Source organism: Eurytemora carolleeae, unplaced genomic scaffold (assembly GCF_000591075.1).
Source record: "Eurytemora carolleeae unplaced genomic scaffold, Eaff_2.0 scaffold800, whole genome shotgun sequence".
In the NCBI taxonomy this organism is placed as follows: Eukaryota; Metazoa; Arthropoda; class Copepoda; order Calanoida; family Temoridae; genus Eurytemora; species Eurytemora carolleeae.
The window spans coordinates 98033-111270 of NW_019396687.1; the positions used below are offsets into that span (position 1 = coordinate 98033).

General features: G+C 31.6%; 1 protein-coding gene across 1 annotated transcript; it reads right to left on the bottom strand.

Moving 5' to 3' along the window:
• Nucleotides 1–432: 432 nt before the first annotated feature.
• LOC111707387 (uncharacterized) lies at nucleotides 433–13115 on the bottom strand. Its single transcript, XM_023480488.1, has 9 exons — nucleotides 13088–13115; nucleotides 12213–12238; nucleotides 11914–11967; nucleotides 10311–10393; nucleotides 8856–8921; nucleotides 5786–5882; nucleotides 5178–5266; nucleotides 2206–2269; nucleotides 433–676 (listed from the first exon to the last, which is right to left on the bottom strand). The coding sequence occupies exons 1-9, from the start codon at nucleotides 13113–13115 to the stop codon at nucleotides 584–586; spliced, it is 600 nt and encodes a 199-aa protein (XP_023336256.1). The 3' UTR covers nucleotides 433–583.
• Between the last annotated feature and the right edge of the window lie 123 nt (nucleotides 13116–13238).

Here is a 13238-nt window from a genome sequence, read left to right on the forward strand (position 1 = left end):
TGTTTAGATACAGGGTAACCCACAAAGGATGAGACGTCAGAGACAACTCTACGGATGAATCATACCTTTTATGTCCCATGCAGCTCTCTAACTTGTTTCTTTTTAAAAAAATCAAATTGTCAACAATTTATTGACTTTATTCAAAGCAGAAGCTTTAATTTAACCTTGAGTTCGTCATATTTTATAAGTTTTACGTCGTCTTTACAGTCTCATCCTTTGTGAGTAATCCTGTATAATAGCAAACAAACAACCGAAATCTCTAAGGTCAATTCATAAAGGGGCCCACTAAATTTTGTCAAAAACTCGAGTCAATTAATTTGTAAAATCAAAGAACGAATTCAAAGTTTTATATTTTATTATATTTTGATATGAAATGTTTTTTTTAATAATTTTACAATATGGAAGATGTATGTAAGGGTGTATGCAAAATTTTTTGTTTTTACAAGAGTTTTTGTGGTCAAAATCTGAATACATATTTACTATAATATTTGCTTGTTATATTTTATTTTCTATTAATAACGCAAATGTCAACAAAACACTATGTTTGTGAAGTGTTGTTTATAATGAGATTTTTGCCACAAATCTATCTATCTATCTTTTTATCAAATATAAAGAAAAGAAAAATGATTTTTTTCCTCTCCAAATCTTCTAGCTTTGGTTCTCTGTACCACTCCAACTAAAACAAATTCAATTTAAAAAATGCTACATTTTAACTTTCTAAATAAACCTTATCAAAGAGTGAAATGCTTAATCCACAGGGGTACACTTAAAACTCTATCTGAGTAACAATGAGAAAGATTCAGTCGTTTTCTATTCTAAAATGTGTTGAATCATAAGAATTCCTGTTTTGACGCTGCGCCACATAATTCCGCAAATACAATTTGCATGATCGAGGGACCATTTCTAAATACCAATTTTTATCTCTCAGCCTACGAATATATATATATCTATATATACATATATATATATATATTTCTAACTTTGAAGAAATAAATTTTAATTAGAATTCTCGAATGATTCTTATTTTTATAGTCTTAGTTACCCCAAGGAAAACTGAAATATTTCCTATATATATATATATAGGTACCAATGAAAATAGGACATGCCACTCTATTGTGGGAGGGCATCTATAATTAGGTATACTTCAACATCTAGAATTTTTAATAATTATTGTCATAATAAAACAAGACATTCATATGTTCCATATAGCCAACCTAACGGCTGGACCGAATCGGCTGAAATTTTTGTGGACACTCATTGGTGACTAATTCTAAAATTTTTCCCTTTTTTCAATATAGTTTCTTGTATATCATAAAATTGCCTAAAAGGAATTGAGCTTTTGCAACACACTCTGATTTTCTAAGTCCAATATCTTTACAACCCAATGTCGTGTAAACCTTAGATATTTTAAACTTAAAATTCTGTATTATCAAAAAATCACAAAAGTTTGTAATATCAAAGGTTTATATCATCAGGTTGCAAACATATAGCAATTACAAAATTTGAGTTTTGCAAGGAATCAATTCCTTTGAAGACAAAGGAATTGAGTATTTGCCACATAATCTGCTTTTCTAAACCCTATATCTTGGGATTCCAATGTCGTAGACCTTAGATATTTCAAACTATAAATTCTGTTAGATCAATTAATATAAGTTTGAAATATCAAAGATGTACGACATTGGGTTCTAAAGATATAGACATTATAAATTCAGAGTTTGTGGCAAAGACTCAATTCCTTTACAACAGAGTTATTATCATCAACTTTTGAATCATGAAATTTACATCTATAAGAGGTTCTATTATAAAGGATTATTATTAATTTTATATATTTAGAAGTCGGATTATCAAAATATGTCAACTATTCTCATTTTTCATCTTTTCATGAACTTTTCTAATTGTTATTTAGATAGATATGTGTGTACATAAAATAAATGAATCTAGATACAAAACATAATCCTGCAAATCTTAAGTTGAAGATTATGAACGCATTTTAAGGACAAAACTTTCGACTCACACATAGAAGACGCAAAAAATTGTGTCTCACGATAAATTAATCTAACTAGAAGGGGGTTTTATTTGATGTACTGTCTTGTTTTATCGTCTTTAAAGTTTGTATGTTTCTGTACAACTTGCATACATAAGCTGTCTAAAAGTCGGTTCTATACTATATTCAAATGATATGACATCTTCTTTAAATAAACCAACCTGCAGTTTTCCTCCGGTTTCCTCATCATCATCAACTCTTTTATATACTCCAACAGTCAGAATCCTGAATACAGTGGTCTTTAAAATAATGTGTAATACGACGAAGCATTTCGGAGGGAGAGCAAAAATTAGAAACTAGTGTAACAGTGGGCGAGTTTTGTTGATCTTTTACGATCAGCAATTCAAGGATTTTTTGGATCGCTGAGATCATAGCTACCAAGGGGAATCATGCCCCCTTCCCCCCCCCATGTTTAACCCTACGGTTGGACTTTAGAGTCCTATTTTGAATCCTAACGGATTTATTTGAGTTTGCATTTGGATTCTATAAATAACCCAAGCGACGTTGAATTTTCTGTTATCTTGAAGACCCAAGCGTTGGGGAGGGGGCGGAACAACCCCGGGGTAGCTAGGGTTAAATGCGATCCTAGGATGGAGCAAAATCGAAGGAGGAGAGTTAGTTGATCGTCAGCTCCCTTAAACTGAGGTTCCCTTGAAGAATTCCCCTATTTGATGAAACTGATTTGATTCATAATATTTAGTTTGTATAAGTATCGTTCGATTTAAAGTTTGTATTTTTTGTATCTTTTGTATATAAATATATTGTAAGAAAACCGACTCGTTGAATATTTGAGAAACTCAGTGCATTGCTTTATTGATTTTTATTCATATACAATACTAGTGTTACAAACAGTTCTCTCTTGCGATACCTCATCTATTCTTGAAGTTAAAGTTAGATTAAGAATATGGCTGGGCGTTCGTTCTTTCACAGGTAAGAAAGGAATTATCAAGAAAGATGCCATTGTTCCGAAAAAAATAACCAACACATAAAACGCGTTCTTATAAAAATTGGAATATTCTATAAAAGAACGAAATTGAACAAAGGGTAATTGGTTGAAAAGAACAATTTGGAATAGTTCTATCACTCAGTCCCCCCCCGTAANTTGATCAAGAACACAAAGAACGGAACGGGGATGGAACGATTGGAATAAGAACGAACGAGGAACAAGCAACCTAGCGGAAGGTCCTGGTTCTAATAAAAGGAACAAATGATCTAGCGGAAGGCCCTGGTTCTTGAACCAGGAACGAACGATTTAGCGGAAGGTCCTTGTTCTAGTACAAGGAACAAGCGATCTAGTGGAAGGCCCTGGTTCTAGAGCAAGAACGAACGATCTAGAGGAAGGTCCTGGTTCTAGTACAAGGAACAAACTATCTAGTTCTATCTGGTTCTAGAACAAGGAATAAGCGATCTAGCGGAAGGCCTTGGTTCTACAACCAGGAACGAATGATCATAGCGGAAGGTGCTGGTTCTAGTATAAGGAAAAAGCGATCTAGCGGAAGGCCCTAGTTATAGAACCAGGAACAAACCATCCAGCGGAAGGTCCTGGTTCTAGAACAAGAAATAAGCGATCTAGCGGAAGGCCCTGGTTTTAGAACAAGAAACAAACGATTTCAAAAAAACAAGAACACGCCCAGCCATAATTCAGGGGACACTAGTTCTAAAACTAACACTTGGCCCATTTCTTACACTGAGTGTTAGAAATGGGCACAAATTGAAGTTAGAGTGGGATTTATGTTGTGTGCAATGCCCCGGAAAATTCCAAAACAGAGAGAGGGGGATTGAATTTTGTAGATCCAGAAAAATAATTAAATTATTATTTATTTGGGGTTAGGTTAGGTTAAGACACTTTCAGGACCGAGCGCAGTGGCTAGGACAGGCTAGGGGCCGAGCGCTGCGGCCACGGGTTAGGTTAAGTAATGACACTTTCTGGGCTGAGCGCTGCGGCTAGGACAGGCTAGGGGGCCGAGCGCTGCGGCCACATTTTTTACATTTAAGACCCCGCCAGTTGACAGTCTCTATGCAGGCATCCCACAGATATTATTTTTCTGGATCTACAAAATTCAATCCCCCTCTCTCTGTTTCGAATTTTCCAGGGCATTGCACACAACATAAATCCCACTCTGCCCAAATTGAAAGACTGGGATTTTAAAATCCCAGACTATATCTAGAGTAAAAGTCGATGATAAAATCTATAACCAACATTTTATCAGTGAAAGTTAAAAGTATTTTATGAAGACTAAATTAACTACTAAATTATTTCTAAAATCTTAATTTCCCTATTTTATTTGTTAAATATAAAATAAGAGCATAAAGTTCATTTAATTTCCCGCATTCTGAATAAACAATTTCCCGGATTTCTAGTTAAATCTACATTGTAAGAACAAAATAATATTAAAATTTTTATTTCACGATGCTTTAATGATTATATTTTTTGTTTTACATTTTGTTTATATTTTACTTTATCATATCAAAAATCTTGTTTTGTTAAGTAAGTGTGTGAATGCATGAGCTGAAATCCGGTAATTGTTTCAAAATAGGGATGTGTTCGAAAATGAAAACCAATATAACCAAAAACTAATTCTTACACCTTATTTTTAGTTTAAAGTTGACATTTCTCGTTTCAAAAATTAGTTTAATGATATATACGCTTGAAAAAAGATAACTTTGCGGATTTTACCCATTTCTAACACTCAGTGTTAGAAAGGCCAAGTGTTAGTTTTGGAACTAATATCCCCTGGAATTGTGAATCCTTATTTAAACAACTGCCACTGAAAACGCTATCAAGTAAAGTTTGAACAGGATTTTGCCCTTCACTCCTTTCAATCCAATTAAAGCTATAAACGATCACGTTGCAGTTTACCAAAGGTAAAGCGTTGCGACATTTCATAGTCGACCCGGTCTTAAAACTTGATGCGAAACATGCAAAGTTTTTTTTCTAGTACACTAGAGAATTAGTTCAACTATCTTTACCTAAATCAACCCCCACTATTAATAAATTTCGACCTTAGAATAATTTAAGAATATACCTTCTACAGGTGGCAAATTCTAAAATTTAGAAAATTTAAACTTTTCACAAAACAATAATGAATTCATGACTTATAAGATGTATTTCTTTTAATTGAAAAAAACTTACTTCAGTTTCTTACACTGTTCATCAATCATTTCCTTCCAGAGTTTCTTTAATATTATTAGATCTATTTCTTCAGTATAACTCTCAATTATCTAAACAATATTATTAGATCTATTTCTTCAGTATAACTCTCAATTATCTAAACAAGAGTTTAATATTATTAGATCTATTTCTTCAGTATAACTCTCAATTATCTAAACAAGAGTTTAATATTATTAGATCTATATCTTCAGTATAACTCTCAATTATCTAAACAATAGTTTAATATTATTAGATCTATTTCTTCAGTATAACTTTCAATTATCTAAACAAGAGTTTAATATTATTTTTATCTATTTCTTCAGTATAACTCTCAATTATCTAAACAAGAGTTTAATATTATTTGATCTTTTTCTTCAGTATAACTCTCAATTATCTAAACAAGAGTTTAATATTGTTTGATCTATTTCTTCAGTATAACTCTCAATCACCTAAACAAGAGTTTTTTTTTTACAATATAATTAGATTTATTTCTTCAGTATAACTTTCAATTATCTGAACAAGAGTTTACTCTGAGAGACTTTGGGGTCCAATTTACAAGATGTTATCTGAAATATAAATGAGATCTATACCTGTATGATACCTATGGCTAACTTGCATTTATATTTAAGATTATTTGATATTCCCACAGACCAGGCAAGAGCTACAGCTAAATTATGCTTCTCTATTCTAGACACCAGAATATCTATATTCAGCATTTAACTTAGGAACCCCTGTCAAACTAATCAGAACTACACGAAAGATCGAAATCTTACATTATATATTATCTTATATAGGATTAAACATCCTAACTCATTCTTCAAAATGTATAGAAAATACACTAATGTTTTAATAGTATTATTTATGTTTTTTCTCATAATTATGCGTAAAATCAAAACTAGAATGGAATGAATGGTCTTTCCAAATTAAAAAATTATCTTTAAAAAAAATCCGCCTTAAAAATATTTTAAAAATATATTTTTACAATAGAAAGAACAACACAACGGAAAGTAATATATAATGATCTAAATGCTAAAATGAATACAAGAAGAAGAGATGCGAAGCACCTGAAAAACTAGTCTGAGCTGAAAATTTTAGAATGGGATATCCTTAATTCCGTTCTCTTAATTAATCTAGAGATTAATAACAAGAGGAGAGCAAGCAGAGATTAAGAGAGGATCAAGCATTAATCCCGAAATCCACCATTCAAAAGTTCCCAGCTCTGTACAATAAAGCTCTTCACTCACATATGTATTTATATAATATATGTGTGTGTTAGCTTATAGCTGGCTAAACGGCTGGACCAAATTTGCTAAAATTTGTTCAAGGAAACCCGAGGGTAACTTAGGCTAAACAAAATTTGTTTTTTTTTCATGATAGAATTTTTTTTTCAAACTCAGTTTCATTTTTGTTTCAATTCCAGGGACACTGCCGGGTACTTTAGCTGATATATTTATATTCAGTAAACTTTTCCGATATTCCTGTAGGGTTTGCAGCGAAGGAAACGTTTCGTGAAAAAATGCGAAAGTTTTTGTTCGCATTTCGTAAAATTTTTTGCGAAATTTCGCATTTTCTCGCTAATATATTTTTGCGAAAACCATAGGGGTTGAATCTGAATTTTGTCTGTATTAATGAATTTTCGTAAAATTTTGGCATTTTTTTTTAATTCCGAATTTTTACACGAAATGGATTGAAATGAAATTTCGCGAAAAATGCAAAATTTTTGCGAAACGATTTTTCCTTTTCGCTGTAAACCCTAATTTGAAGAAACAATTTCGTTTTTGCATTCGGAACATGTTGCATTTAGATGAAACGGTAGATTTCATGTTTTAAAATTGTATCAAAAGATTGCAAAACATGTAAAGTGGATTTAAAAAAACATGTCACACCTTTTTCTCTCAGAGACATACTTGTTGTCCAATCATAATGCAATTATCAGTTCAATCCTGAAGAGGCAAAGAGTATTTATTTAAAGCAGGTTTGACCAAATCCGATAATTTGTTTTCACACAGCCCTAACATCCTTAAGACATTATTGTATATTGATTTCATTATGATCGGGTAAAAATTATGCCTTTGAGAGAAAGAAGTGTTATGTTTTTTTTTTTGGTAAACCACCCTCCAATATGCTTATGTTTTTCCATTTTTTTTCGCCCCACCATGGCAGTAATCTGATCCAGCAATTACTTTTTGTCAACTTTTTATTGAGTTAAATTTTTTTCTTCCAAACTTCTAAGCTTTTGAGGAAATTATTGGGATTTCCTCAAACACTGATGTTTGGCGCTGAACCCAAAAAACGATTATTGAATAAAATAAGTAGTAAATTGTTTAATGAGAAGTGTAAAATGTGGGATTACTTATAACGAACTTGTGGGATCACAAACGAAATTATGGGATCCCAATCCAGAATAAGGGATCAACAACGAGATTATGGGATAACAAACAAGATTATGGGAGCACAACCGAGAGTATGGCATCCCAAACGAGATTATGGGATCCCAATCCAGATTATGGGAGCACAAATAAGATTATGGGATCCCAAACAAGATTATGGGAGCACAAATAAGATTATGGGATCCCAAACAAGATTATGGGAGCAAAAATGAGATTATGGGAGCACAAATGAGATTATGGGATCACACACGAGATTATGGGACCCCAATCCAGCTTAAGGGATCACAAACGAGAGTATGGGATCACAAACGAGATAATGGAATTATCGCCGCAAATCACAATTTTGTCATTTGTAACCCCTATATCTTTGCAACTTGATAGTGTAAACCTATGATTTTTCAAATTATAACTTTAGCATAATATTTAGCATAATAATAATTTATATTTTGCATAATGCATAGGTATCAAATATCTATTAACCCTATCTCTGCTGGGGTACTTGAAAACCAGGATATGCTGGGGGGGGGGTCAGTTTGACCCCCCCTCTAAATCCCATGTTTGATGTCCAAATATGACAAATGATACATCATTGGAAAGCTCTTGTGCTCTACTTTTAGAATCTGCAAAAAAATTTGCAAATTTGCAAAAATAGAATTTTTTATCGCAAAATTCAGTTATATAGTAAAAATGTTTGCAAAAAAAAATTTGCCCAAAAAATAAAAAAATGATACATTTTTAAAAAGCCCTTGACCATGCCATTTCAAATATGCAAAAATTTTTGCAACGTTTTAAATAACCTGATTTTTAATTAAGAAAAACTAAAAATATGCAAATTTCCTTTGACTAGTTGTTTGCAAAAAATTTGCAATTTTTTTCGCAAAACTTGTGCAATTCGTTTCCTTTGGTCAAAGGCTTTCCAAAAAGCTAAATTTTATCAAAATCTGACAAGTGAAAGAAGGTCAAAACAAAGATTTAGTTTGTTACAGGAAAAAGCGGTCATTCAGGCAGTGTGACTGAGGACTCAGGCAGTTAGTATTAAAGCCCGGTTTTAGGCCTAAAGGGAGGGCTTTGGGTATGTAGGAAAAGTCAGAAAATTTCAACCGCCTCAGACCAATACCGTTTGAGTTATGTAAAAAAAACTACAGGGGGGGTCAAATTGCCCCCCCCCCCCCAGCAGGAATAGGGTTAAATCAGGTTGCAAAGATATAGGGATTGTAAAATTGAGTTTTTTTTCATTTCCTTCCAATGATTTAAACATAAATATTCTGTCCTGAAAGTGATGACCCCTGAAGTGTTCTTGATCCCCTGAGAACTCAAGAAAGAACTCGAGTCTGGGCTGGAAAATAATATTAATAACATTGTTAACAAAATTGTTATTTGTCCTTTCATCTAATTCATACCATTTTCATGGTTTAATTATAAACTGGATAAAAATTGAGCTTTGCTTGGAGATCAATGTTATCAAACATTTCCGTGGTTCAAAATTTGAGGCAAATAGGTCGAGGGGTTAATGAGTTATAATCGGACATACTTGAGCATATCTATTTTATCAAATAGATCTCCTGTATCGGCGTTGGGACATTTCATTACATAGACAGGATATTTTACAGATAGGACTCTTCATAGATAGGACATTTTATAGATAGGACGTTTCATAGATAGGCCATTTTATAGATAGGAGTTTTCATATATAGGACATATTATAGATAGAACTCTTCATAGATAAGACATTTTATAGAAAGGACTTTTAATAGATAGGACATATTATAGATAGAACCTTTCATAGATAGGACATTTTGTAGATAGGACTTTTCATAGATTAGGACATTATATAGATGTTAGGTACTTTCCCAAAGGCCTTTTCCCAAGCGGCAACTTCCAAAGGGTTAAGTTAGGCCTTCTGAGGCGCCACAGGCTGCAATAGATCCGAGCAATGCGGCTAGAATGAGCTAGGTGGCCGAGCGTTGCGGCTAGGACATACGTGGGAAGTTGCCATTTGGGAAATGGCACATTTGGGATGCTGCCACTTACGAAAATATCCTTAGGATGTTGCCGCTTGTGAATACCTAACATGATATTATAGCGAGGTCTTACATTGCAAAGAAAAATAATTTGTTTAAAATTTATTTTATTAGACAAACACTGTTATTTCTACAATATTTCTTCTTCACTTTTAAAACTGATAATAATTTGATTGTAGACATCTTGTTAGCAACATAGCAAAACATATATAAAAATTCATTTAATTTTTATATTAATTTTTACATCTAAAAATCAAACTTCTTCAAATTGGAAATATTATTGGAAATCTAAGAAATGTTTTTTTTATCTACAGTAATAACCAGAAAACTCTGGAATAGTAAGACGACTTTTAGAATCAAGTTTTAACTTTAAAAAGTTCAATGACGACGAAACACAGCAATAATGCAGTGTAAAAAGACCCATTTCACAAAAATAGTGGTTTTATAAGTGTCTGGTAAAACCATTTGCTTTGTAACACCATCAAATACACTTAAGTATTGCTATAAAGTCGTCTTCTTATTCCATTGGTATCTGGTTATCACTGTATGCAATGTGTCAATCTATGAAATGTTGGTAATGTCTATGTAAGAAATGTTCCAAAACCCCGTATATCACCTGACAATACAGGGGGTATCACCTGACAATACAGGGGGGATCACCTGACAATACACGGGATATCACCTGACAATACAAGGGGTATCACCTGACAATATCTCCTGTATCGAGGGTGGATAGGTCGCCATATTTCTTCATATTGAACAAGAAAACATCAGATTTATTGATAATCTAAAAATTTTATTAAGTAAGGCCCAAAAAACTGTGTAAGTTATGATTTAAAATAGTCTAATGAAGATGAAATACAATCATTGTGCAAGTACACAGACCTATTTGTTACTCAGCTACAGATAAAACCAAACAGATTCTAGTACAATAGATGGCAACGTAAAATGTGTACACTCTCAGACCTCAGTACAGTTGTACTCTTACCTCACAAGTGTTAACTTAGTTTTTGTGTCCGACAAAATTATTAATAATAGTGATAATTTAAGAATAAAAGTTCTTATAAAAAATGTAATTTTATGTGTTCTTTATGTTCTGTTTTTACACTTTTTTATTAAATCTTAGAAAACATGTCAATTAATGTGAGAAAATTTCGTTTTCCTTGTTATTTTTGACACTTGTGACGTTGTGTATAATTGGTCTAGTTCTCTGTTGCCACCTATTGTACTAAATAATCTATTTGGGTAAAACTATTTGTTATTTTAACAACATCAAATACACATAAATTTGTTTAATGTCTTCACTCTATTCCAAAGCTTTTTAGGTCACACAGTATTTTTTTTTTCATAAACACTAAGTGATTTATATAAAAGAAATTATTTAGGATTAAATGATTTTAAAATAACTAATTTAAAAGTTTTCAGATTTGTTAATTAAAATATTTTCATGTTGTATAAAACAATAAGAACAGAAGAAAGCAAACACTAGTGTAATTAAATTATAAAACAGAGATTACGATTTTGAAACAGTTTTTGGTCCTTGAATAAGGAATCCTAATAAATCATGGTTTCCTTGTTAATCCCCTATGGTACAATTACAAATCATTCAAATTTAAATAAAAATAAATACAGCAGACTTGCAGAAAAGTTGCATTAAGTTTCAAGACTGAATCCACTTGGCCTGCCTTTTTATATTACCTCTAAACTTTTTTCTAGCATTAGACATGTGCAATTTAGAATTATGAAGTACTTGTTTTTAGCGTAATTGGCAAAATTCTCAACGAGTTTAGCGTAAGAGCTTGTAACCTTTGGATCGCAGTGAGATAAATTGAATTAAACCGATGACGTTTGCTAATGTTTGTTGACATTTATTTTCTCAGAAAAAAATATGTCAGAAGTAAAACAGGCACCTAAACCGGGCACAGCTTGTTGGCTCAAGCACTCTCCGCATAAACCCACTATTTATTCAGTCAGAGTATTTCAGATGAGTACGAACGATGAGCTTAGTTTAGGGTGCTGTTATTTTTGACACTATTATATAGCTAAAAACTGCTTGACTTTTTAAAATAAATGTTTAATTATCCATTGCTTCTTTATTATTTGAGCTAGAGATCTAAACAATCAATTATTTGATATTAAAACATGTGTCGTCACTGTCACCCTTTATAAATATTGTCAAAAACAAAAATTTCATTTGTTCTTTTTTTCCGATGTAAATTTAGATTAATTTAGATTTCATGTAGATACTATAGATACATTTTTATCTATCGAGACAACATTTTGATAAAATGAATAAAAAATACTTACTTGAAATTTAACCGTCTTTGTATTAAGTAATCTAGAAGCTACAGCAGATATTCCCTAAAAAAATACGATCAAATTGAGTGTCTGAAAAAAAACGATTGCTGTTTGAAAACACCAATTGTGTACTGTGAACATGAATCAAACTCCTGAAAGCCAAAGTTGACATTACTTGAACACACTGCCCAAAATTTATCAAGAATATTCATCGAAAATAATAAAATAAAAACATATTTTACGGTCAAAAGCGTTCTCTCTTTTTAGAAACTTTATGGCAAAAAAGTTGAAAAAAACTATTCACTTACCTTAGCAGTGTCTGCACCGAGGGCGCCTAAACCAGAAGAGAAAAATTATCAATTGAAAAAACAATTTAGCTTTGTTACAGATTTATTACTGGCTTTTTATTTTAAAAATGCTCCTAAAATAAATTAAAAAACTGGCAATAAAATGAATTGAAAAAATTGCCAATAAAATTACTTAAAAATGTGCCAATAAAATAAATTGAAAAAACTGCCAATAAAATGAATTAAAAAAACGGCCAATAAAATGAATTGAAAAAACTGCCAATAAAATGAATTGAAAAACTGCCAATAAAATGAATTGAAAAAACTGCCTATAAAATGAATTGAAAAAACTGCCAATAAAATGAATTGAAAAACTGCCAATAAAATGTATTGAAAAAACTGCCAGTTAAAATGAATTGAAAAACTGCCAATAAAATGAATTGAAAAAAAACTGTCAATAAAATGAATTGAAAAACTGCCAATAAAATGAATTGAAAAAACTGCCAATAAAATGAATTAAAAAAACTGCCAATATAATGAATTGAAAAACTGCCAATAAAATGAATTACAAAATTTTCTTTCCCATTTGGACGTACAAAGGATAAATGAGAACATAATTTCTTGCTAATTGAAAATCGTCTCCGATGTTTAAAATAATTTGCAGTATTTTTTGTCAACCAAATTCTTCTAAAAAAATAAACAAAAAATTCAGTTATTTCTAAATATTGCCTGCCTATTTGTGCTTTCAAAATTATCGGAGATATGAAGAGTTTATTTTTAGACTTATTAAATATAAAAAAATAGCCAATATTTTCTAATTCCAAATAAAACCAAGTTGATTTAAAGCTCAAAGTCGTTTTTAGATTTTCAAGAAATTTCACTTGAATTTGTTTTACCTAAAACTGGCATTCCTGCACCGTCCATTTTCTTAGGATTAGTCTCCGACTACTATCAGGGCTTCAGTATTCTAAGCAAATATTTATATTGTCTCTTTAAAATCATATAACATGGTTTTTCACATTTAATTTTTTAACCATATTCCTGCTG